We start from the raw sequence: 24713 nt of genomic DNA on the forward strand, positions 1-24713 counted from the left end.
CTAGACGGCCCCGATCAATTTCGACGATGACCGACTACGAGTGGGAGCCGAGGGAAGTGATCACGCGGCGACGCGCTGACGAGCAAGGGTTCGTGCGCGCCACCGATCGAGACCACACACCCCAGCCGGAGCCTGATGCATCGGCGGTGGAAGGAGGCGGAACGCGCTGCTCGTCCGAGAGTAGCGCCGGACTTCTTCGCCGGAAACCCTAACCCTAACCCTAGAACCCTAGTCGCCTAGCCCTGACGTCGCTGGACCAAGAGCAGCTATGCCTCTCGAGGCAGCTGCTGGTTCTCGCGAGGATCGCCGGAGCAGTGGGAGCTCGACGGAGCTGGGCAGCCTTGGCTGCGCGGCTGCTTGACGTCGACGGAGGGAGATGCGGCGATGCCGCGGAAGGGAGGAGGAAGCAGCGCGCCATCGGCGCGAACTGCCGGCGGCTGTCGGGCGGCGAACACGCCGCTCCAGCGAGAGTCTCCGGGCGGAATCTCCAAATCTTCGTACGTGATGATTCGTGCCAACCTCGAATCGCAAGATATTGACGAAAGATTATTTTAATGATTATTTAATTCCTAAATTAATAGAAATCATTAAAAATAATATTATTTAATGAAATAAAATATTTAGGGAAGATTTCCCTAGATTTTAGGAATATTTAGATTATTTTCTATATCTATGAATATTTTATATCCTTGATGATATAGATAAGAATAATTTAATAGTTTCCTAAATATAATATATCTAGAATCTATAATAAGATAAGATATATATAAGATTACATTAAATAATATATTTTAATTTTCTTCCTAATCTTGAACTTGGAAATTATATGAATTTAATTTCTCATGTCTAATTAAGATTATAAATAATGTACTTTATTTTAGATATATCTTATAGTATGACATGAATAAGAATTAAATTCTAGAACAATAATTCCTAAACTAAGATATTAAAGATAATAAAAGTTTTAATTATCCAGTCAAATTAAATACCAACAGAATTTAATTAGTCTTAATCTGCCTTAAGGCTAAAGGATAATTAATTAAAACCATAACACAATATCTAAGCGATAATTATGAACTAAAAGTTTATATATGGTCTCCATCGGTTGGACTGCCAAATTTTGTGAAGCTGATTTTCTAATATTATCGCCACCTACAGAGTAGGGACAATAATCCTACGAAAACAGTAAGTTCATAAGGGCGGACTTCTCAAGTAATAAATAGAATGAACTAGAAAGTGGTTCCTAATATTATCGCCACCTACAGAGTAGGGACAATAATCCTAAGGAACTACGAGTTTCAGGGTTCAATCAGAATTTATGAGATAGCTTGGTTTTGTTATCAACACATGAACATTGTTATGGGAGTGTGTTGTAGAAATAAAATTCTGTAATGCTAAACCTGATGGTCGTGCTTAGGCAGCATTAGATATGTCGACCTCCAGAGGAGGAAGCTATTGATATGTCGGTGTTGTGACCAGTAAATTGTCAAAATTTTAATGCGTATTAACCTCCAGAGGAGGATACAATTTATTAATTTGGCTGTTGTAAGATTTTGAAAAGTTTTATGGTTAATCTACTCAATTTCCTTACATAAGTTTATGACAAATAGTAAAATCTTTTGTTTGCAGTGCAATAAAATCCGTCAAGATGTCTTTTAATCCTCTTTCTGCCATTCTCAAAGAAAACAAACTCGAAGGCCAAAATTACATCGAATGGAAACAAAACTTGGATATCGTTCTCACAGCCGAAGAGTACAAATTTGTGCTCACTACTCCACGCCCAGCTGTGCCGGCAGCTAATGCCGCGCAAGCACTGCGAGATGCGCATAGACGGTGGCATAAGGCGAATGAGATGGCTAAGTGCTATATGTTGGCTTCTATGTCATCAGTACTCAAGCATCAGCATTCTGCCATGGAAACTGCCGCCGAGATCATGACAAATCTCGCAAATCTTTTTGGTACTCAGAATCGAACGGCTAAGTCTCAAGCCTTTCGGAGTATCATGACGAAGTCTATGAAGGAAGGCTCATCTGTGAGGCAACACGTCCTCGAGATGATGAGCCACCTCAACCAGATTGAGGTTTTGGGAGGGACGATCGATCCCGAGTCCCAGGTTACTATAATCCTTCAAAGTCTTCCCCCTAGCTTCCAACAGTTCAAGCTCAATTTCGAGATGAACAAGCGGAATTACACTTTGTCAGAGCTGCTGACTGAACTTCAGTCGGCGGAGGACCTTATGGTTCAAGCTAAGGTAGCTATGCTGAGTTTGGCGCCTAATTCCTCTGGCTCTAAGCCTAGAAAAGGAAAGAAAAAGGCACCCAATCCAGTGGCAGCTAAGAATGCTAAGGGAAAGAAGAAACAGCGGGGTGACAAGAAGCCTACTGGAAAGTGCTTCAAATGTGGAGAGAAGGGTCATTGGAAGCCAGACTGTCCTAAAAAAGGGCAAGGCTACAGGTATGCACCATGCTCTAGTAGTCGAGTCATGTTTGGCTTCGACATCTACTCATACTTGGGTTATTGATACTGGAGCAACTGATCATATATGTTTTGATCCTGACTTAATTTAGGTGACAAGACGACTACATGATCGTGAGATCGAAGTCCAGCTGGGCGACGCTACGAAAGTGGCGGCCGTTGCAGTGGGAGACGTTTATTTACGTTTTTCTAGTGATAGATTTTTGATTTTGAAGAATGTTTTGTTGATACCTTCTTTTAGAAGAAATTTAATTTCAGTTTCTAAATTGTCTTTTGATGGATATTCGATTTCTTTTGATGACAATTGCGTTATTAAGAAAGATGGCTCTTATATCTTTCGTGGTATCATGGAAAACAATCTGTACACAATCACTTCTACACAATTTAATCAACGTAAATCAGAACTCAATGCTACATCGAAAATTTCTAAGAAAAGAAAAGAACCTTCAACTTCAATGAATGAAACGTACTTATGGCACCTTAGACTTGGTCATGCCAACGAAAGAAGGATTCATGCGATGGTTGATCAAGATCTTATTAAAGGTCTTGAGAATGAACCGTTTTCGAAGTGTGAGTCCTGTCTCGAAGGCAAGATGACTAAGAGACCTTTTAGGTCAAAAGGGAATAGGGCCAAGGAAGTACTTAAGCTCATTCATACTGATGTGTGTGGACCAATGTCAACCGAGGCAAGGGGCGGTTTTCGATACTTCGTCACCTTTACAGATGACTACTCGAAAATCGGATACATCTATTTGATGCGCTACAAGTCTGAAACTTTTGACAAGTTCAAGGAGTTTAAGTCTAAAGTAGAGACGCATCATGGTAAGAGTATCAAATGCCTGCGATCTGATCGCGGAGGCGAATACCTAAGTGCCGAGTTTTTGGACTATTTATCAGTGGCGGGAATTGAATCCCAAACGACTGCGCCGGGCACACCCCAGCAGAATGGCGTGGCTGAAAGAAGGAACAGGTCCTTATTGAATATGGTCCGATCGATGATGAGTTATGCACGGTTACCTGTTTCGTTTTGGGGTCACGCTTTGCTTTCAGCAAACTATCTTTTAGACAACTTACCTTCTAAATCAGTTCCTACTACCCCGTATGAGTTGTGGAATGGGCGTAAGCCCAATCTGGAACATCTCAGAGTATGGGGGTGTCCGGCTCATGTATTGGAAAAGGATCCAACTAAGCTGGAATCTAGGACGGAGGTTTGTGTGTTCATAGGATACCCTAGAGGAACGAAAGCTTATGAATTCTATAGTCTCAGAGATCAGAAAGTGATTGTGAGCACTCATGCCACATTCTTAGAGGAAGACTATATAATGAATCATAAGCCCAGCAGTGAGATAGCTCTTGAAGAGCTCACTCAAGTTACAACTTCCATTAACCAAGAACAATTACCTAGTGTACAAACAATTCCAGAAATTTCAACTAACACTCCAGATATTGTAGTGCCGCGCCGCAGTGGGAGGGTCTCTCATGAGCCCGATAGATACATTGGTTTGGGAGAGTGCATGAATCACTCCTCGGACAGCAATGTACTCGATCCCTGGAATTTTGCAGAGGCGCAGGCAGATGTCGATCATTGCGAATGGGTGAAAGCAATGGATTCGGAACTACAATCAATGATAGACAAGGACGTCTACGATTTGTCTGTCCTACCCGAAGGCTGTACTGCCATTGGGAGCAAATGGATATACAAACGTAAACGTGGACACGATGGACGAGTTAAAGTCTTTAAGGCAAGACTAGTGGCTAAGGGGTATACCCAAAAGGAAGGCATCGATTACGATGAGACCTTCTCCCCAGTGGCCATGCTCAAATCGATCCGCATACTTTTGTCTATAGCAGCTTACATGGATTGGGAAGTATGGCAGATGGACGTCAAGACTGCGTTTTTAAACGGGAGTCTTGAGGAGACCATCTACATGGAACAACCCGAAGGCTATGTAGTAAAAGGCAAGGAACACATGGTTTGGAAGCTTAAGAAGGCCATTTATGGCCTCAAGCAAGCATCTAGATCATGGAACCAGTGTTTCGATCAAACAGTTCAAAAGTTTGGATTTGAAAAATGCCCCAATGAAAGCTGTGTGTATAAGAAGGTTGAAAAAGGAAATGTTGTGTTCTTAGTTTTATATGTAGATGACATTCTTCTAATTGGAAACAATAAAAAGATGTTGTCATCAGTACGAACTTGGTTGTCCAGCCAGTTCGAGATGAAAGATATGGGTGATGCGGGACACATTCTCGGTATCAAGGTTCTTAGGAACCGAGGTAAGAGAATGTTGTGCTTATCCCAAGAATCTTACATCGATACAGTACTTAGACGCTTTAGCATGCAAGATGCCAAGAAAGGTTTTCTACCTTTTAGACATGGCATCCATTTATCTCAAGAGATGTGTCCTAAGACAGCATCTGAGATAGCAGAGATGAGAAGAATACCATATGCCTCGGCAATTGGTAGTCTCATGTATGCTATGCTTTGTACTAGACCCGATATCTGCTTTGCTGTTGGCATGGTAGCAAGATATCAATCTAATCCCGGCCAAGGACATTGGACTGCCGTAAAGAACATACTCAAGTACCTTAATCGGACTAAGGACTATGTTCTAGTTTACAATGCAGCCGAGCTCTGTCCTTTAGGATATACAGATTCAGATTTTCAATCTGATATAGATTCGAGGAAATCAACTTCCGGATATGTGTTTACCTTAGGAGGTGGAGCCGTAATTTGGAAGAGTGTAAAGCAGAAATGCATTGCAGACTCTACCATGGAAGCCGAATATGTGGCCGCTTCGGAGGCTGCAAAAGAGGCTGTATGGCTTAAGAACTTTCTTCTGGACTTAGGTGTGGTTACGAATATGCCCAAGAGCATCACCATTTATTGTGATAATTCTGGTGCTGTGGCAAATTCGAGGGAACCACGTGCTCATAAAGCGAGCAAGCACATAGAGATGAAGTATCATATCATTCGAGATATAGTGCAGAGAGGAGACATACAAGTGGTCAAGATTGAGTCAGAGAACAACCTGGCAGATCCTTTCACGAAGGCATTAGCGGTAAAGCCGTATGAAAGCCATGTTGAAGGAATGGGAGTTCGACTAATTCAAGACCTCAATCCGCTTTCAGTATAAGTGGGAGATTTTAGACGTTAGCACATTTTTTTTGTATACTCGAAAGTGTTTTGAGTATAAGTGGGAGATTGTTAGAGTTTGTATACTAGAAATCACGTTTCGAGTGATTGAATACTGTAAAACTCTTATTTTATTTTCCAATAAATAAAACAGATTATTTTTGTCATAATGTTGTTATGTTTTACATTTAATGGATGTTAATGCATGTTTAAGTGTATAAGTTAACTTAACAAAGTCTATGTCTTTGTTTTAGTAGACCGGTTGTGGGCGTCGTCCACTTTAAGGTAATACGGTCAGTTCTAAAACAAAGAAAAAGATGAATTTCACAACCTAGATGGAATTTGACTATCCATCGAGAAAGGTTGCAATGTCAGTCCACATATTTCTAAGCCTTACTGAAATAAGATGACATTGGTGTGGTATAGCACTGAACGGATCTAACAGCGAGACTTGCCTTAGGCTATCTACTGAAAGGCGAGGTCTTGATAAATATTTGTTTCTTAATCAATGTAGGTTAGCATTGAGCATACGGTATTGATTATGCACTACTTTGACTTATCAAATGGTGCGGGTTTTTCGTAACCCAATGATCCTGATATATTGGGTAGTGGTGATCGATATCTAGCGGTGCTAGGATTGCTATTATATTGAATCGTGCGCGAGCTGAGTCTCGCTTGATAATGTCCTCAAGAGGAGCGCGAAACAAGGTTTTATTATTCGGAACCTAGCTAGTTGGAGTGTGATTACTCTATGAATAATAAATAAGCGTTTCATGCTAAGTCCACTCTTGGAATTAATAAGAAGTTAATTAATTAAGTCAATAGCAGACATTAATTAATTAATGGACATTTTAATCTTAAGCACGGGAAATGAAAGTTAAACGGAAACCCGGATTACTTGTAATTTCGGATTTGGATGGGGAGAGTTCAATATTACTTCTGTAGTGGCTGCTCGTAATATTCCAATTATAACTTATATTAAATTGTGGGTTCAATTTAATTAGTAAAAAGTAAATTGGATGAGCCCATATCCAAAACCTTCCATAGATCCCTGTCTGGGCCCAAAAAGAACTTAATATAAATAGGAGAATAAAGGAGACAGAAATAACACAATTTTATTTGCTAAAATTTTCGAAAATTTCAGCTGTCACAAGCTGTAGGAATTTTCGAATTCCTCTCCTATTCCAAAAAGGATTTCTTCTGTCTTCTTTATTTAAGTCCTAGTATTCTAGTAAGATCAGCCCACACTGATACTGGGATACAGTTCGGGAACCAGAGAGAAGATTTGTGGTTTAGTACTCAAAGCATCACGTGGAGAAGAAGCTAGCCATCTTCAATTCTTTGGAGAATTAATTAGGTATTTTTCTGCTCCGTAGAAAAGCATGTTTTAGGTTTCAATATTCTTAAAGCATGATTGATTCAAGTTATGAGCATGATACATGTGATAATTACGCGAATAGCTTTTGTCTAAATAATCTGCTAAATAGATCTGATTATTATGTGATTAATTTATGCGCCCGCTTCCGCTGCCGGTTCTAACAACATAAGGCATTCTCCGGATAATTCAAATCGAAGCAATTGGATGTCCAACTCGGGCCTATATGACCGATCAATAGAAATACTCCACCTTTGTCATATATTCCATACATCACACTAGATAGATATCATATTCATAAAATAGGATGCACTTTCAAGATGCCTTGGTGGTGAAATGGTAGACACGCGAGACTCAAAATCTCGTGCTAAAGAGCGTGGAGGTTCGAGTCCTCTTCAAGGCATAATATTGAGAATGCTCATTGAATAAGCAATTCAATAAGAGAGCTCGGATCGAATCGGTATTGATATACCGACCTGCACCCACCCCAGAGTATATGCTTCAACAGGAATCACACAAGGGTAGATTAGAAACCTCTGGTAAAATGCCCGCCCGTCACCCAACGGATAAAGTACATTACATAGTCCAGGGATTGGCGACTTACCCATTCAGTGACTTTGGCACTGGACGTTCCTAAAACGGGTACTATCGGGTCGGGTCAATTCAATAATAGACGCCTGTTGGCATTCCACCCTTCCTTCTCCTTTCAGGGCCTATCCGAAAGAGAATCCAGTACTTCTTGGTCGTGAATATCTGAACTGGTTGTTCGCTGTTCAAGAATTCTTGTTTGGGTAGTTCATACCATCCATACATAGTATTTTGATCTAAGATTTCAATTCTTCCGTGTTTCAGCAGTAACATATTGTTCCATGGAGGTAAGGTCCAAAATATGGAAGAAAGAAGTGTTTCCACCACTCTACCACCCAGTCAATTCCGTTCCACTTAATCCCTCTTTCATAGCCGCATATCTTTCCGGCTAAGGAATGGGAAATCTTTCTCCTGTTAAATTAATCCAATTTTCATTTCATCTGGGAAAAGCCATCTTTTTCTTAACAATGTCTTTGTCATTTGATCCAATAGCGTTCCGTTAGATAGGAACAGAGTTGATAAATACTGATAACTCTCGGATAGAGTATTAGAACGGAAAGATCCATTAGATAATGAACTATTGGTTCTAAGCCATCTCTGACGATTAATCAACAATTCGAAGTGCTTTTCTTGTGTATTCTTGATAAACCAGCGTTTATATATAGATGTAGAAGGATCCATTTGGGAAGTAAGAAGCCCCTTTGACATCTCTTCATCTGCAAATAATTCTCGATGTGAAAACACAGAGCCAGGGGGCTGATCTTTGAATAGGAAAAAGAGCGGATCTGCAGGGTCCCAAATGAATTGGCTTATTCGAAAAAGGCCTTGTTCTTTGGAAGATCTATCTCGTGTCTGGTACTGCATGGTTCCACTCTGCAAGAACTCCGAACCATTCTCTTGAAGCTCATCCTCTTCATCATAAATGATCCGCTTGCCCCGAAATGACCTGGACCAATAGGGAAATCCCAATTCATTGGGCCTTTCGATACAATCAAATAGAAAGCCCCAAGGGCGCCATATTCTAGGAGCCCAAACTATGTGATTGAATAAATCCTCCTCTGTCTATTGCAGGTCAAGGGCTCCTTGCCTCTCCCCTTCTTCAAACTCCGATTCGTATTTTTCATAGAGAAATCTCTGATCAAAGATAGAACAAGATCCGTTTTGCATCATATCTAAGGGATTCCTCGGTTCGGGCCTAAGAAGCAATGCAACTCGATCATTATCAAACGGACTGCAATCTTTTTCTGTCCGTGAAGATCCCACCAAAGTGCCTTCTACTTCTAATAGGCTATGAACTAGATCCGAATCATTCTCAACGAGTCCATAAGAAGTGATCCCATTTTTTTCATCGGGTCCGGGTAGAGACCAAAGATCTTGAGCGACCGATCCGGCAGAACAACTCAAAAGATAAAGAAGTATCGTTAATTTCTTCATGCTCGTTCCAAGCTCGAAGTACCATTTGTACAAATAAGAATCCCCTTCGTTACATGATTTATTCTTCATATAGATAGATATAGGATCTATGGGGCAATTACTTAGAAGTACATTTTGTGCTACAGCCCTTCCTATCTGATAGAAAAGGATCCCATTATCCTGAACCGATCTTACCTGGGATCGCAAATACCAAGCTTGTCTATGAAGAGCGGATCTAATTGTATTAGTGTCTATGATTGATTTCTTCTGTGTAATACTAATCGATAGGGCCTCATTGGTAAGTGCTGCAAGATCTCTTGCATTGGAACCCATGGTTATGGACCCGAATCCGTTAGTATGGAACATTTTCTTTTCCAAGTGAAATCCCCTAGTGTATGAAAGAGTGAAAAAGTGCTTTCGATGTTGTGGAATAAGAAGCCTTCGTATCTTAATGCACGTATTTAATTTATTCGGAGCTATTAGAGCGGGATCCACTTTTTAGAGAATATGAGTCGAAGCAATAAGAATAATATTTCTAGTGGAACATCTTTCAGAGAGATGGTATTCATCATAGTTAGCAGAAATGGAATTCGAATTTGATAGCAGGCAGTTTGTATAAGAATTGTAAAGCTTTAGGTGGTTGGGTTAAATTGTTTAACATAGATCGATTTCATGTTAATCTTAACAGCAAAGATTCAATCATTTTACGAAAATTCTCGTTTTATGACAAATTAAATATAATATGAAGTGTGAAAAAAAAAGCTTACTTGTTAATGGAGTTAACAACAAAATTGAAAAATTGAAAAGAAGAAGAGAACGATAAGTGCCCGTTATGGAGAAAAGAAATCTGTAGAAATAAATCTAAGATAAGGGAAAATATAATATTTCCGTGTAGTTTTTCCTTAATTTTTAAAATCCTCAAATTAGAGAAAAAGAATGACAGCTTTGAGCCGAGGAATCAGAATCCTAGAATTTCCAATTAACTTTCCTAATTTTAGGAATCATATTAGTACTTTTCTTGTTTGCTTTTTATTGAAATAAACACAATATTTTAAAATTCTGGATTATTTTCCCGGATAGAATCCTGACAACCAACGGGGCCATATGAATTACATAATAATTGATACTATAATAGTAACTTTTGAAATTTAAGAATTTAAGTAATTCGCTTAATTATATAATGATTGGCATTTGGCACCAATAATAAGTTTTGATACACTATTAGAATCAATACATTAAATACAATCCTCAATATAGATATTTAAAATAATGATTTCATGATAAAGTAGTAGATTATACGAGTCCAATACTTATAAATACGCAGGCACAAAACTTACTCCTGTGCGACTTTTGTTTTAAATTTTATTGTTTGGGGCCCAATTTTAGACCCCGACCCTCTCAACAAATCTTACCAAAATTATCACATTATCTTATCGAGGGAATTAATTTTTTTTATTTCAGATATATATTTATTAATTTTTTTTCTTCAATAGGGAGGGGACAAAAATTCTAAAGTCAAATATATGTACTACTACTATATATTTATTGAAAAAATTTCTTCAATATCCACCGTCCAATACAACATTTTCCCATCTTAAATATTGATCATATTATACTGTTGGATATATAGGTGCAATAACTTTACCATCTAACTCTTTTTAAAACACTGAACAATCTGAAAAGAAATAATGTTCAAAAGATAGACACAGGAGCCAAGAATTTAAAACCTAAACAAATTTCTACATAGAGGTAGAAGGCTAGAACTGTGGCAGCTTACATGAAATATATGCAGAGTAAGGAACCACTAAGAATTTCAAGCAAAATATATCTCGAATATATTTCTTATAGATAGAATTAATTTTTTTTTCAAATAAATGATTAAACTAGAATTGGTGGGGTGCGCCAGCTAATGCAATAATGCAACGCAAAGGCGACACTTGAAGACCCAAGTAGCAAGCTACTTTTATAGGTCTTCCCTCTCAAAAAATAAATTTAATATCGTGTGGACCCAATGATCCACATATCAGATATTAAACTGATAAGAACAGATACTACACTTGATCTTAGCCAAAAGGCCGAGAAAGGTATGAGTTTTCCAAATACTGGCCCATGATATTATACCTCTCTTCTCCACTTCCTTCCTTTGTATATTCAATGTGGGATAAACTCACCAAAATTTGTAAACCAATAACTACCAACACATAATCTAATAATTTAAAGCTTCTTCTCCTATAAATTACTACCTTACAACAACTCTGGCTGTTTCTGGGTAATGAAATACAACTTGATCATCATGCAAGAAATTGTTTTGACAGCATTACTCGACTTAGGTTATAAAGAGACAGTCATATAGGCCACAGAATAACTTTGGCTCTTAATATTCTAACACATGATAACAAAACTTCAGAGCTTTGGCTCTTAATTAATTAAAAAATAGTTAAACTAAAATTAGTAGGGTTCGCCAGGCCAATGCAATAGTGCAACGCAAAGGCGACGTGTGAAGAACCAAGTAGCAAGCTACTTTTATAGGTCTTCCCCTTCAAAAAATAAATTTAATATCGTGTGAACCAATGGTCCACATATCAGATATTAAACTGATAAGAACAGATACTACACTTGATCTTAGCCAAAAGGCCGAGAAAGGTATGAGTTTTCCAAATACTGGCCCATGACCTTATACTCTTTCTTTCCCACTTCCTTCCTTTGTAGTATATTCGATGTGGGATAAACTCACCAAAATATAAAAAATACAGTACAACAACTATGAGTGTTTCTAATCATGCAATTCAGCAATGGTTTCTGGGCAAATGAATAACTTGGATCTTAATAATCTAAAACAACTATCACAATTCTCATATTCTCTTAGATGATAGTGTTTTTATAGACCCCTCTCGCTAAACACAACAATTATTTATTTATATGTTATTCCAACTCTAAAATCATAGACCTTTCTCACAACTTCATTCCTTTCCATTAATTATACTATTCTCTATTCCTTAATGTAGTATATTAGTGCTTTTTTTTCTTTTTGTTTAATGCAGTATATTCTACTCTTTTCTTTCTTTTGCTTTTTGGAAAAGAACCGACAAAATAACTAGAAATGAAGTTTATAATTATGTTCGACTCGATACATGAACATTATTCTAGATAGTACAAAAAGATAAATGATTAAATAAAGAATCAACACAGAGATAATGTGGTAGTTGAAGTTAGCAATGAGGTGTGACAACGGTTGAGGCATAGACACGGGCGAGCCAAGGGGTTCAGCCTCTATTTCGCTGCTCGTCAGAGGGCACGTATCACTATGGTCTATGCGGTATCAGTTTTGACAATATAAGAGTATGTTATTGAAGTAGATTGTATTTGAACTATTGTCCCATATCGGTATTATTTAATTAAATGAAAATGTATATAATGATACCAAATAGAAGTATTGTTGCCGAGCTTTGTAACGGGAGATTGTGACCCAAGTGGGAGCATTGAAATGATTGAATTAATAAAGCTGGGCTTTGTAACACTGATTATGGCTCGCCCGTTCCAAGCTGGGAGTTGGGTCATGGGTTCCTTGCGAAGGCATGGGCTCCTTGGCTCCTATAGCGGAGGGCACCGCGTCAGGCTGGCTTCACTGAGCAACGACTACCTCCCGCTCTCAGCAGTGGAAGGAATACGTGCCGTTGTGTTTTTAGCCCGATTAATTCATTGTTTTGTTTGTAGCCCGATTAGAGCCATAACAATTAATCTAACAAGACAACCATTTTTTATTTCTATAGTAAGTTTTCTTTTATATATTATCCCAAACTCAAAAATCATAAACCAATAATGAGACAGTTCGGAGTCATCCCAATGTTAATCTTGAATTAACTCTACGCTTAGTGATAATGTTTATCACACCCCTCTCCACTAAACACAACAATCATTTTTTATTTCGCTAGTTAGTAGTATTTTTTAAAATTGCATATGATATTACAACTCTAAAATCACATATATGTACATAAAGATCTAGCCCGATTAAAGCCTTACCAGTTAGCCTAACAAGGCAATTATTTTTAGTTTCTCAAGTCAATATTTTTTTTATTTTTATATATGATCACAATTCTAAAATCACACGATCTAACAATGAGCCAGTTTAGTTTGAAATTCGAGTTCTCACAGGATATTAACTGAACAATAATAATAGTGTGAATTAAACTAGATATTAGACTAAAAATACCAAGCATAACCTCTCTCTATATAGGACTATAGAAGTACTTGTCGACTAAACAGAAGATATGGTTATTTGATTATCTTCTTCCCTAATGACTTATGTTTAAAATTCATGTAACAACCTTTTAAACAAGGATATTAATGTCTAATATGATGAAATTTTTCAAAAATTTGATTGTTTCACAATCTTTAAATTTGACATATAATATTACAAATTTATATTATTGTTCAATTGTTTTCACCCGCGATAAAATTCAACTACATTAAAATGAGAGGGATAACCATATCTGGCTTCTAATACTACTTTATAATCACATTACTAGTAGTGATTATATCTTATGTGATATAATAACAAATGAAATGTGAATGAGATTTGTTATTGATGTGACAAAGTTCAGAATTTGTGAAAAAACAAATTTTTTAAAAGTTCGTGATATTAAGCGCACCCATTCCAAACCGGGCCCAACGGATTTTCAGCTGGATTTGGGCCATTCCCAGCAAATCTGTCCCAAATAATAGTTTAATCGTTTTGCGTGTATAAGCCGTCCCAAGATAAATGACTTGTATTCCTTTTTGGGATGTCCCACTATAAGTGACCTATTTCTATTTTTAGCAAAAAGTCATCTCTGTTACTTTATTATCCACCTACTTTATTCTCTCTTCTCTCCTCTATTTTTCCCTCTCTCATACTTTACTCTCTCCACTTGAACTTATTTAAATATCCTTAAATCTCGTGCCCAAAAGAAGTAGGTCACTTATCTTGGGACGGAGGGAGTATATTAATAGGAGTACTATTTTTATTCAGTGAAATTACCCCTTTAATTCATGCAGCAACCATTTTACCAGCCAACGGTACAATTTTCCATTGTAAACATAGGTACAACTAATTTAATACTCTACCATCTAATTTTTTATAAACAATCTCCTCTTAGGTGGAATAATTTGAAAAAAAATCATGTTCAACATCACAAATTCCATGCCTAATATTACCAAATAAAATATGCTGTATTTAATGAAGTAAATCGAATTTTAAATTCTGTGAAAAAAGTAAATATTTGACGTACGACGAATTCGAATTTCGCCAAATTCAATCTCCCAAAATAATTTGGCTGCTGCATTTGACTACGAATTTCATTTCTCTTTGCTTGCAATTGCTGTTAGCCTACTCTCTCTGCCTACTAATCTCTATCTCTCTCTAGAATTGAATAATACGATGGCGTTTAAGGGAATCGGATTCTGATCGGGACAGTCGGGAATGGCGGTGCTGTTGGTGCTGGCCTTCATAATTGGGGCGATTAGTGTTCTCGCGATCGAGGCGGCAGCGCTGTGGCTTTTCATTCGGCGCCTCGATCGCAAAGTCGCGGAGGTAGAAAGCAAGACCAAGGCGCCTTCTGCCCTTGAGCACAGCACCTTCCCCTCCTTATATGACAAGCAGGTCGTAATTCGGTTTTTATTGGAATCTCCGTTTTCTTGTACCAGATTCTTGTGTTTGTATCGACCTCTCTGTCTCTATGTGTGAATTCAAAATTAATAAATTATGTGTTCTCCTTCATTTTGCAATTCGCAACCTTATTGATTGCTCACGGATCCAGACGGGAATTACTTTAGGGGAATTGGGAATTTTGTCTGTGTCTAGTTATCTTGACTGTTTGTCATGCTGTGAAAGCGAGGCATCATGTTTCCTATGATGTTACAGCAGTATTTTGAATTGGGAGTTATTAGTGTACCAGATGCTTGATTATGATTTGCCTAAAAACTTTGGAACATCTCCATAACCATGCTAACATTAACTTGGTTACAAGTTACAACTTATGATACTGGTCTCATGATATTGGTCAGATTTTAGAAACGTAGTCAAAAAATTGAAGAATGAATCAAAATGCAGGTTTTCATTATCTATCATTGTTCATTTTTTGATGTGATTATCTTCAATAATATGTTTCTATTTTCTTGTCATTCTTCATTCTCCATGCTTATCATGTTTATGCCTGTGTCGTTGCTTCAGTTTTTTTTTTAAGTTTCTTGTTAATCTATTCCCTGTTCTTATTTCTGGATTACACTTTTGCTTTCAGGGGACCTTATGGATTCTAGAACCTGATAAAATTCCAAAATCTAGGCATGAAGATAAAGTGCCAAAAGAGCAAAGGAGAAAAAAAGAAATTCTGGAGGTGACCCCTGTCAGGAAAAATGCAAGAATTAGAGATCATTATCTCATCCTGATGGAAGCGGATGTTTCCTGTGTGGAGATTCCACTAAGGGGGTGCACAATTGTTGCTGTTTCTGCTACTGATCTTCCATCAAGAAAATGGTAATTGAGTTTTCCTAAACATTGTTTCAAATCTTACAAATATCCATATAGGCTATAACCTACCCTTCAGGTGGTTGGAATGGACTTTAATAACAAAGATAATGACGCAAATTTTCTTTTCTCATAAGAAAATCATTCTCATTTGTTTGATCCAACTTTGTTTCAGTTTTTTTTTTCTTGCATAATTTATCTTACAGGATTGCCGCCCTACTAGTTTTTATCTTGTTTTGATGGAAATTCTTGAATTTATAGTATTTCACTTTCAAAAGTTATGATTGCCAGGGTGAAAAGGTATCCAATTAAAGTAGAGAGCAAGGATTTAGCTATATATAAAGGATCCAAAATTATTTACCTATATCTGGAGACGGCATGGGAGAAGGAGTCCTGGTGTAAAGTCCTTCGCCTTGCTTCCTGCGATGATGGAGAAAAAAATGCATGGTTTTCCAAGCTGACTATGGAGTTTCAGTATTACCTAGCATCACTTAATGCTGGATACCCTTCTTTTATAAAACCTTCAGGAGGTGTTAATGCTGAACCCGTTAATAGGACAGATAAACTTGATAATTCTTCTTCAAGGGTTCGGCATTTTCTGAAGAAACTAGCTAAAAAGGCTTCCAAAAGTGCGCATGACTATAAACCAAGCGGCCCATCAATTTCTGGACATGAAGAAAGAAAAGTGATTTCAAAGTCTTATTCATCCCAAGACATTGCCATGCCTAATGGATCAGCTAAAATTGATACAACGGCAAAACTTCCTAATGCTTATTTTGCTGACACTAGCATGACATCATCAGTTTCACCCTCCTTAGAATTATCTGGATTATCTGAGGCAGATTCCAAAGAGAAGTATGTAGATGAAGGCACACTGTGCTTGAATATGGTTATTTCACGGCTGTTCTTTGATGCTAAGAACAACTTGCAGCTTAGGAGTTCTTTACACACTCGAATTCAGGTTTTTAAAATTATTTGTTCTTATTTTCAGTGTGCTCTTCTGTGATGAGATGTTGTCTCTCTATGATATGCCATTAGATGTTATCTTCTATTGTCAAATTGTGACATTGTTCTTAGAGTGTGAGATTGCTGCATATATTTGTCTTTTTTTTTTTTTTGCAAATTCTGTTTACAACTTTGCCTCATGTTTTATTAGTAGAATGCACTTGGGACGGAAAGTGCCAGAAAAGCTGTGGAGTAGTATAAAACATAGAAGGATGAGGGACTGAGATAGGTTCTTTGTTTCACTGTTGCACATTGCCTTTTTTTTTGTAGAAATAAAATATTTCCTCACAATCCTAATGTCTGAGTAAGTTGTCTATAAGTTGCTGTTAATGTTCTGGTAATGGATTAGCGGGAATTATGAAGATTGGTCAGTGAAAGAATTAACCATAGTTGCTTTGGAAATGCCCCCTTGCTTAATCCTAAAGAAAATCTACATTGCTGTTTGATTATGATGCACCATCTGGTTCTTAACAATGTGATTCTTCTTCTTACTCATCATGTAAATTTCTGTTTAGTTGTCATGCTTCACCTGATTGATAACAAAATGATGCATCATGATTCTTCTTCTTACTCATCTATAGACAGTTATGTGCATGTTGAGTTGTTGACTGGCCAAACCAGCTCGTGCTCAACCATTGCCTAATGTGGTTTTTGGATGAATTAAGCTAGTAATTCTTGCTGAAGTTAGTAGCCGGTGAAATATAATTAATATAAAAGTTACTGTACATTATTCTTTCACTTACTCCATGAACTTTATTTGCCGATCGAATTGATGCCTTAGCCCATCTCAGGGATGTCTATTGGGCTTTATGGTATACCAACTTCTCTGTACTAATTTGCTTGGATTATTATATTGATCCGAATTTATGGGGATGGACTAAGTATATTGCTGCTTTGAGGCACACAAGCCTCAATTATTACTGAACTCAAAACTCAAGCTTCCCAGTGGACAATATTTGTGATAAATTAGAAATAAAAGTGGTATGTTGGTTTCCATGATTAGAGAAGTTTTTTTTAGCGAATATGTGGGGATTGGAGCTCATTGTGTTAGATTTACTTGCAACATGTTTTACTTGTTTTGTGGCGTCCAAAACTACAGTTTATGTTTTCATAATTTTTGCTCCTTCATAACGCTACAGAGAGCACTATCCAATATGCGAATCCCAAGTTACATTGGTGAAGTCACATGTACAGCTGTGGATCCTGGCACTCTGCCTCCACGAATCCTTGCAATGAGGGTCCTTCCCTCGGATATGAACGAGGTATGGTCCATGGAAATCGATGTTGAGTATTTAGGTGGCATGGTTCTGGACATTATAACAAGGCTTGAGCTTCGAGAATTAGAAGTTGAAGAAGAGAAAACACGGCTCAATGGAAACGATGATGGTGAGGTCCCCTCTGATCTTCTGGAAGGTTTTGAGGATCTTGGGAAACAGTTGAAGCTGGGTGAAGAGACAAACACTGAAGGATATCATGATACAGGTGAGAATATAACTGTTACTTAATTCATCGATGATAAAGAGATTGTACTTTCTTATATCTTAATTGAATTTGGAAAGTTATGTACTTGGTCTTTTGTATTGTGAAATTTTATGCATCATGAGTTGAGGAGATTGTACTTTCACATATCTTGTCTTGGATTATACTCCCTCCGTCCTGCCTTACTTGAGGGTTGAGGCATTTCGTGATTTACAAAAAGTGGTGGTTGTGAATTTATGGAGAGAGAATAAAATAGATAAGTGAATAGCGAATAAAGAAGGAGAGAGAGTAAAGTAGAAGAGAGAACAAAGTAAGAGATATTAAATATGTTGATTTTTTCCATAAATGGGAATGACTCAGTAAATTGGACGGAGGGAGTAATTTCTAGTGCACAGTTTAGTTTATGGTGACCGAGAACGACTGAAATACTGTAGAAAGTTGTTACATCTGTTGTGGAATATGATTTTCAGTTTCCTTTACTCTCATATTAGCATATATTAGGATCTTCTTTTCACCAACAACATCAACCCACCAATATTCCTTTTCATCTCATTTTAGCTATATAAATTTGCAGATGATGCTGACAATCCCAGAAACTCTGTGAATTCACCAGCTCACGGGTCTAAATGGAAGTCAATAATACATTCCATCACGAAACAAGTGTCACAAGTTAGTAAGCACATTCTGTCCTCTGAATTATTTATGTGTTTCACAAAGTGTAATTGCTGCTGACGTCATTTCCATAAAGTGGTAATTTGAGTGTCATGCTTGCGTTCTGATTGAAATTTCCTTCCGTCCAGGTTATTTTGAAGTACTAGTTGGTAGTCCTCTATTTTTCACTTGTTTTCTTGGGAACCTGAACCACCCAAAATGATGGCAACAAAAAAGCCAAAGAACTGCCAATTTTTACTGCAAGAATATTTTAAGAATCCCAACTGCAAGCTTGCCTTATATTTTTCCTTGAGACCAACTACTTATTCATATGCCGAATTCTCAACACTGACTGATCTATAAATCCTCCCCTGGTAGATGTGTAGTTATGTAGGGACTTTGCATCCTTCCTGTTAGTCACTCCCTGTGAATAAACTGTTTGGTTGATGAATGTATAGAAATGTTGGTATGGCCATGGCAATGTGATGCATTCTTATACCTGCATATACATGCATGTATGTATATGTGTGAATACATGTATAGTAATTCAGATACAGGAACATAATTCTGCGATTGACAAGTGTAGCATAACAGTATAATAAAGAGAAGATAAACATAATTGAATGGGCCAAATGGGGGCATTATGCAGAAAAGAATGAGACTTATTGATATGCCAAACTTGTCAAATATTTTTTCCTAATATTCTCGTCATATCTGTTCTTTCACTAGCTTATGGATATTCATGTGAGCATGATGCTGCAACAGTTGCACACATGAAGTTAAAGTTAAAATAAAATTAGCCTGTGAACTGACATGATCATCTGTCATTTGTTAAAGGTTCCTCTCTCATTGGGGATGAGGATTTCCTCTATTAGTGGGACAATACGGGTGTGCATGAAGCCTCCACCTTCTGATCAGATATGGTTTGGGTTTACTTCGATGCCTGATATTCAATTTCACTTGGACGCATTTGTGGGGGACCACAAAATTACAAATGCTCGCCTAGCTTTGTTTCTGATCAGTCGAATCAAGGTCAGATCCTTTATCTAGAAGTGACATACCTTACCGAAACATTTGCACATTCAACCTTTTATCCTCACTCTTGGACAAATTTATTTTGTTGAAGTTTTAGAAGCTCAGCACACACTACTTAATAGTCAGTTATGTCAATTTAAATTGAGCCTCCCTGCCAACATGTCTCAAGTCAAGTTACAAGCATGTTTGGTGTGGCATCTTGACCCTTGACCATTGTGATAAGATGAAAATGCCATCTAGTTTCTCTATCTTTATTAACCAAACTCATCAAATTTAATATGCATTTCTGAGAAACTTCATTTGTTGATATAGTGATCATGAAATTTGTTTTTCTTTCTTTTCGTTTTTATTCTTTTTGGTTTTGGAAATTGGAAATGTAAATAATTATTGTAAAAGGCATATGCACATTTGCTTTATTAACATAATAATTATGTTTACTTGTTACTCTTTCATAATCTAGACGTCACTAAAAATTGTGGTCCATAGATATGACAAGTAATTCAATGTTCCCTTTCTATATTATTTTATATGCATTTATCTGGTTGTATGTCTGTATGAGTATTTTTTTAATGAATTTTAGTAACCTGAGAGATTGCTGAATTTGCATCTATTTAGATGCCACACTGTTGAGATTATATAGTTGTGGGAGAATTTAAATGAATTTCTCGTTAGTCATTTTCGATTGGAATTGTTTAGGCTACTCTTTTACCTTTCCTTTTTCTCTAGGAAGTTTGTGCATTGTCTGTCTTTTAACTTTCAACCCACCTTTATGGCTTAACTTTATTTTATGGCTGCACTGAATTTGTAATCTTTCTTTCAGGCAGCAATTCGGGAAACGTTGGTACTTCCAAACAGTGAGAGTATCATACTTCCTTGGATGTTGGCAGAGAAAGATGATTGGGTCCCCAGGAAAGCTGCCCCTTTTATGTGGTATAAAAACAATCAAGATTCTGTTGGTATGAACTCAAGACGAGAAGCACCATCATTCCAACCTGGGGAATTAGCTCATAATGCTGCATCAAGCCATGGAAATTCTTCTAGGTCAGAAGTCGACTATGAGGTGTCAAAGAATGCGAGTTCTATCCCAGAAGGAACAGGTGAATCCGTAGGCCCCCGGGAATCTTCATCAAGTTCCATGGGCGAGACAATGTCAAACAGCAGTTCTTCGCAAGATCTTAGAGCCCCTTTACTGAAGGATGAGAAGATGCACGAATCTACCACCAGGAGTATAGAGCCTATACAGGATGCCCGTGTGCATTCTCCATCACGTTTCTTTACAACAGTTGACGATGATATGAATCCGAAAAAAATGGGAACGAAAGAGCGCATGCGTGGATTAGGGAAGAAAGTGGGGGAAAAGCTTGAGGTGAAGAGGCGTCACTTCGAAGAAAGAGGAAGAAGTTTTGTCGAAAGGATGAGGGGACCGTGAGTAAATACTAGTAGTATTTCATTCCTTGTAGTATGTCTCTGCTACTTGCATTATTCTTTTCTCAGGAATCTTTGTGTCTAACAGTGTACAAAGTTCCCCAAATTCTATAAACATAAATAGAAGATATATACTGAAGTCTTATTGCATACAGATTGTTACTTCATTAGTTTGTTGCAATTATCAGATTTTTCTGCAGTGCAATGAAGTGAGAGACATAGGAGGAATAATGTGATTATGATATCAGTTGTTTGTGAATGAAGCAAGACATCAAGTATAGTCATAATTATTTTGTTGCATCATTATAAGTTTAGCCTCCTCAAGGTTGTCACTTAGGAGTGAGAATATACATTTTACAGTCATGCGAAGCTACAGAAGCCGAGATTTGTCCTTTGAGCGATTTCTGGGTTTTATGCTGCAGAGAAAGAAACATAATGCACGAGTCTGAGTTTGAGTTTGAGGTTGAGTTGAGTAATACTGTATGAAGAAGAATCGGTGTTGTTCTTACCGCCCACAGGTCTCTTGCATCGACGAGTTTAGTGTGGTTAAGGCCGATGTCCGACCAGTGAGCAGTGATAGTTGCTACTGAAGGTCCTCTGTTCCACAAAGCAACAGCTACTCTGTTTCTGGACAGGGCTCCTCCCCACACCTGTTTTATGTCATTACACACAATTATTTTATGAATACCACTGCTTCATCAATTCTCTCTACCATTTACCTCTAAATCTCCATATTTCTTCAGCTTTTTCCCTTGAATGCCAAGTTTATCTGTTTCCCAAATCAACAGTCAGACAAAGAGTTTTTGTTTCCATTACTGAACAAAAACAGAATTAGGTTACAGTTGTAGTTGCTCACCTTGGTTCACAGCAATCACCTCCTTATTGCTTAAAATCTCCACCGTCACTTTGTCCATTGACCGTACATCACACCCGATCAACAGAGGAGCCTATTCTCAAACAGACACACACACACACACACTCAACAGGTTAAACCACTACTCACTCATGTTCACATCAAATCTCATCACTTACTTTGATCAGTGCCCATATGCTGAAATGTGACCGATATTCTTCGCTGCTCATCCCTCCGTTCCCAACTTCCAACATGTCAGGATCTGTCAACACCATGATCAGTAATAAACAGACAGACTAAATTAGGGAGCTGTCCGGAAAATCTAACCATTCCATCCGCCCGGCCCTGCATACTTTGCCCATCGGTCATTCTTGTCCGCCAGCGAAGTCATGCTAGCAAACACATATGTGATGAGTGGTTATTTATTTCCATGAAATTTCATTTGCTCACTCAAACTTGATTCAAATCACCTGTTCCAGTCATCCCGAATGTCTTCCGTTGTTCGCCAACTGTTCCCAATAGACTTGGCCCAAGTTGCTGGATCTTCTAACCCCCTTTCATATTTGAAACTGTGGTTAGATATGAAATGAGAAGTTTTCTGTTTACAAGGATGAATACTAACCATTCACACATAGAGTAGAAGATTTTCCTCCCAGAATTCAGCAAAGCCTTAGCCATCACAGGATACCTTCCAAGTAAGTAAATCATTAATCCTTACTCAACCCCAAATTCCAACCACTAAAACATATCATACCTTTCCTTAGGGCTGATGCCATTGTTGTTACAGTTGTCATACTTCAAGTAATCAACTCCCTATTTGTGGAAACAAAGACAAAATGATTGATTAACCATTCCATTCCCAAACTCTTGATCCCACCTCCTCAATCAATAAACATACCCATGAGGCAAAAGTCTTTGCATCTTGCTCTTCATATCCCAATGATCCAGGCATTTGCTTGCTGCATGTTTGATTTCTGCAATAGTGATGAAACAATCCATTTCTTGATTTTCTTTTTTCTTTGTGATGCATAATGAAGAAGGGAGAGGCTATTAATTACCCAGCATCTGAGTAAATCCCAAGCTTTAGTCCCTTCCCATGAACATAATCTGCCAGTGCTTTGATTCCAGAAGGAAATTTTGAGGCTTTTGCAACTAAGTTTCCCTGCATTAAACACATACATAAGTACATATCAAGATAAGCTATTTGTTTCAAGATACTAACTTATTAATGAGCATGAATAATAGGCACAAGCACCTGAGCATCTCTGTTTAGTTCAGCCCAGCAATCATCTGAAAATAACAAAGCTTACATTTAGAGGGAAACAATATATTAATAAAGATTGATAGAATATAAATGTGAATGTTCATTTACCAAGATTTATATACTTGTAGCCAAGAGCAGCAAGCCCAGATGACACCATTGCATCAGCTGTTGAAGAAACAATTAAAAAAAATGTGTGATTGAAAAAAGAAAAGATTATTTGGATGTCACCTGTTTCCTTAATCAAATTCTCTTGAATGTCACAGCTAAAATGGTTCCAGCTGTTCCATCTTGAAGATCAAAAGCATAAAAAAAGTGATGAATGATTAATTAAATAAAAATGAAGAAATCCTGATAATGAATGATAATTACCCCATCTGAGGAGTTCTTGCTAGCCCATTTTTAAGGGCAGAAATGGGATTGTAGCAGAAAGACAATAGTAATAGCAGAGTCAGCATATTGCAAGAATTTGAAGTCATTTGTGAGTGTGATGGATTGAGTGTCTGAGGATCTATATATAGAGGAAGAGAGTTTGGAAAAGGTGGATGTGGAAAAATGGCCATGTGTGACTGTGTTTGTAATATCTATGCTAATGAAATGGGTGTCTATTTCAACTACCAGCACATTATTGAGGCTGTCATTTCAAAACTCTTTTGTGGAATTACTTTGTACTCCACAGTTAGTTTTTCTATATCTATTTCCATTTCTGTCTCATGATGCATGACAAAAGCTAACTTATTCTCTACTCTTTGTCACTAAGGTACTAGCATGAATCTTTAATTTGGATGTGAATCCAATAAACTTGGTAATTTGTTTCCAGAGAGAATTAAAAATAGTTACCCTCATTGGTAATCAGCATAAGGATGCAGGATCTACTTACTAAATATGGTAAAAATGAAATATGACGCGTAATGACGGATGTCCTGAAGTGAAAAAATTGGAACAAATAATGACAGACGGGCAATATTATTTACTTTAGAGATGAAAATTATGCAGGATCTACTTACTAAATATGGTAAAAATGAAATATGACGCGTAATGACGGATGTCCTGAAGTGAAAAAATTGGAACAAATAATGACAGACGGGCAATATTATTTACTTTAGAGATGAAAATTTGACCGACTAAACAGTGCCGTATAAACTAAAAGAAGTTGTGATGCCAAAACAGAAAAAGCCCATTTCTTTGAACATATCTCATAGCATAGGCGTAGCGTAAGTGCCACGAGGTCCTTTGTCGTTATACTTAGATTTCATTTTTCAAATATTAATGCAGTATTGTCCATTGAATAAACACCACAGAGTAAAATGATCCTAGAGGGAGTACATGGTTTTAATTTTTAAACATAGACATAGTCCTCATTTTCTCATTGCAGCCAGTAATTTAAAATTATGAATTTTAATCAAAATCATGTTCATAAGATTTAAAATCAGAAATTAATATTATAAAGTTTTAATTCTTGGGTATCGTCCCATCTATAGAAATTACATAATATGAAAGAGAGAAAAACAGAGACGA

At 37.4% G+C, this 24713-nt stretch overlaps 2 protein-coding genes, 3 non-coding genes and 1 pseudogene across 6 annotated transcripts; 3 read left to right on the forward strand and 3 right to left on the reverse strand.

Annotated features, from left to right (window-relative positions):
- Positions 1-7305: 7305 nt before the first annotated feature.
- TRNAL-CAA (transfer RNA leucine (anticodon CAA)) lies at positions 7306-7386 on the forward strand. The gene has a single exon. It is a non-coding gene; the product is annotated as a tRNA-Leu (tRNA).
- A 3490-nt stretch (positions 7387-10876) lies between these two features.
- Positions 10877-11072, reverse strand: LOC125197693 (U2 spliceosomal RNA). The gene has a single exon (XR_007172221.1). It is a non-coding gene; the product is annotated as a U2 spliceosomal RNA (small nuclear RNA).
- A 363-nt stretch (positions 11073-11435) lies between these two features.
- LOC125197692 (U2 spliceosomal RNA) lies at positions 11436-11631 on the reverse strand. The gene has a single exon (XR_007172220.1). It is a non-coding gene; the product is annotated as a U2 spliceosomal RNA (small nuclear RNA).
- A 791-nt stretch (positions 11632-12422) lies between these two features.
- On the forward strand, positions 12423-12706 carry LOC148932203 (signal recognition particle RNA; annotated as a pseudogene).
- Positions 12707-14270: 1564 nt separating this feature from the next.
- LOC125193400 (testis-expressed sequence 2-like protein (DUF2404)) lies at positions 14271-21231 on the forward strand. Its single transcript, XM_048091182.2, has 7 exons — positions 14271-14622; positions 15260-15495; positions 15778-16447; positions 17631-17973; positions 18545-18639; positions 19459-19653; positions 20477-21231. Exons 1-7 carry the CDS (start codon positions 14443-14445, stop codon positions 21083-21085), a joined length of 2328 nt encoding a protein of 775 aa, XP_047947139.1. The 5' UTR covers positions 14271-14442; the 3' UTR covers positions 21086-21231.
- Positions 21232-21359: 128 nt separating this feature from the next.
- Positions 21360-23756, reverse strand: LOC125193401 (alpha-galactosidase-like). 2 transcript variants are annotated; one of them, XM_048091184.2, is made up of 15 exons: positions 23568-23754; positions 23427-23485; positions 23307-23363; positions 23190-23224; positions 22993-23096; positions 22833-22908; positions 22689-22747; positions 22557-22622; positions 22405-22488; positions 22262-22326; positions 22114-22196; positions 21938-22028; positions 21801-21850; positions 21591-21731; positions 21360-21497 (listed from the first exon to the last, which is right to left on the reverse strand). In XM_048091184.2, exons 1-15 carry the CDS (start codon positions 23672-23674, stop codon positions 21411-21413), a joined length of 1164 nt encoding a protein of 387 aa, XP_047947141.1. In that variant the 5' UTR covers positions 23675-23754; the 3' UTR covers positions 21360-21410. The 2 variants fall into 2 exon arrangements, with proteins under 2 accessions (XP_047947141.1, XP_047947140.1); XM_048091183.2 differs by having other exon boundaries at positions 23307-23485; positions 23568-23756.
- Positions 23757-24713: the final 957 nt, after the last annotated feature.

This window comes from Salvia hispanica, chromosome 2 (genome assembly GCF_029641045.1).
Source record: "Salvia hispanica isolate PSC_SH4W2 chromosome 2, Shi_PSC_v1, whole genome shotgun sequence".
NCBI classification, from domain to species: Eukaryota; Viridiplantae; Streptophyta; class Magnoliopsida; order Lamiales; family Lamiaceae; genus Salvia; species Salvia hispanica.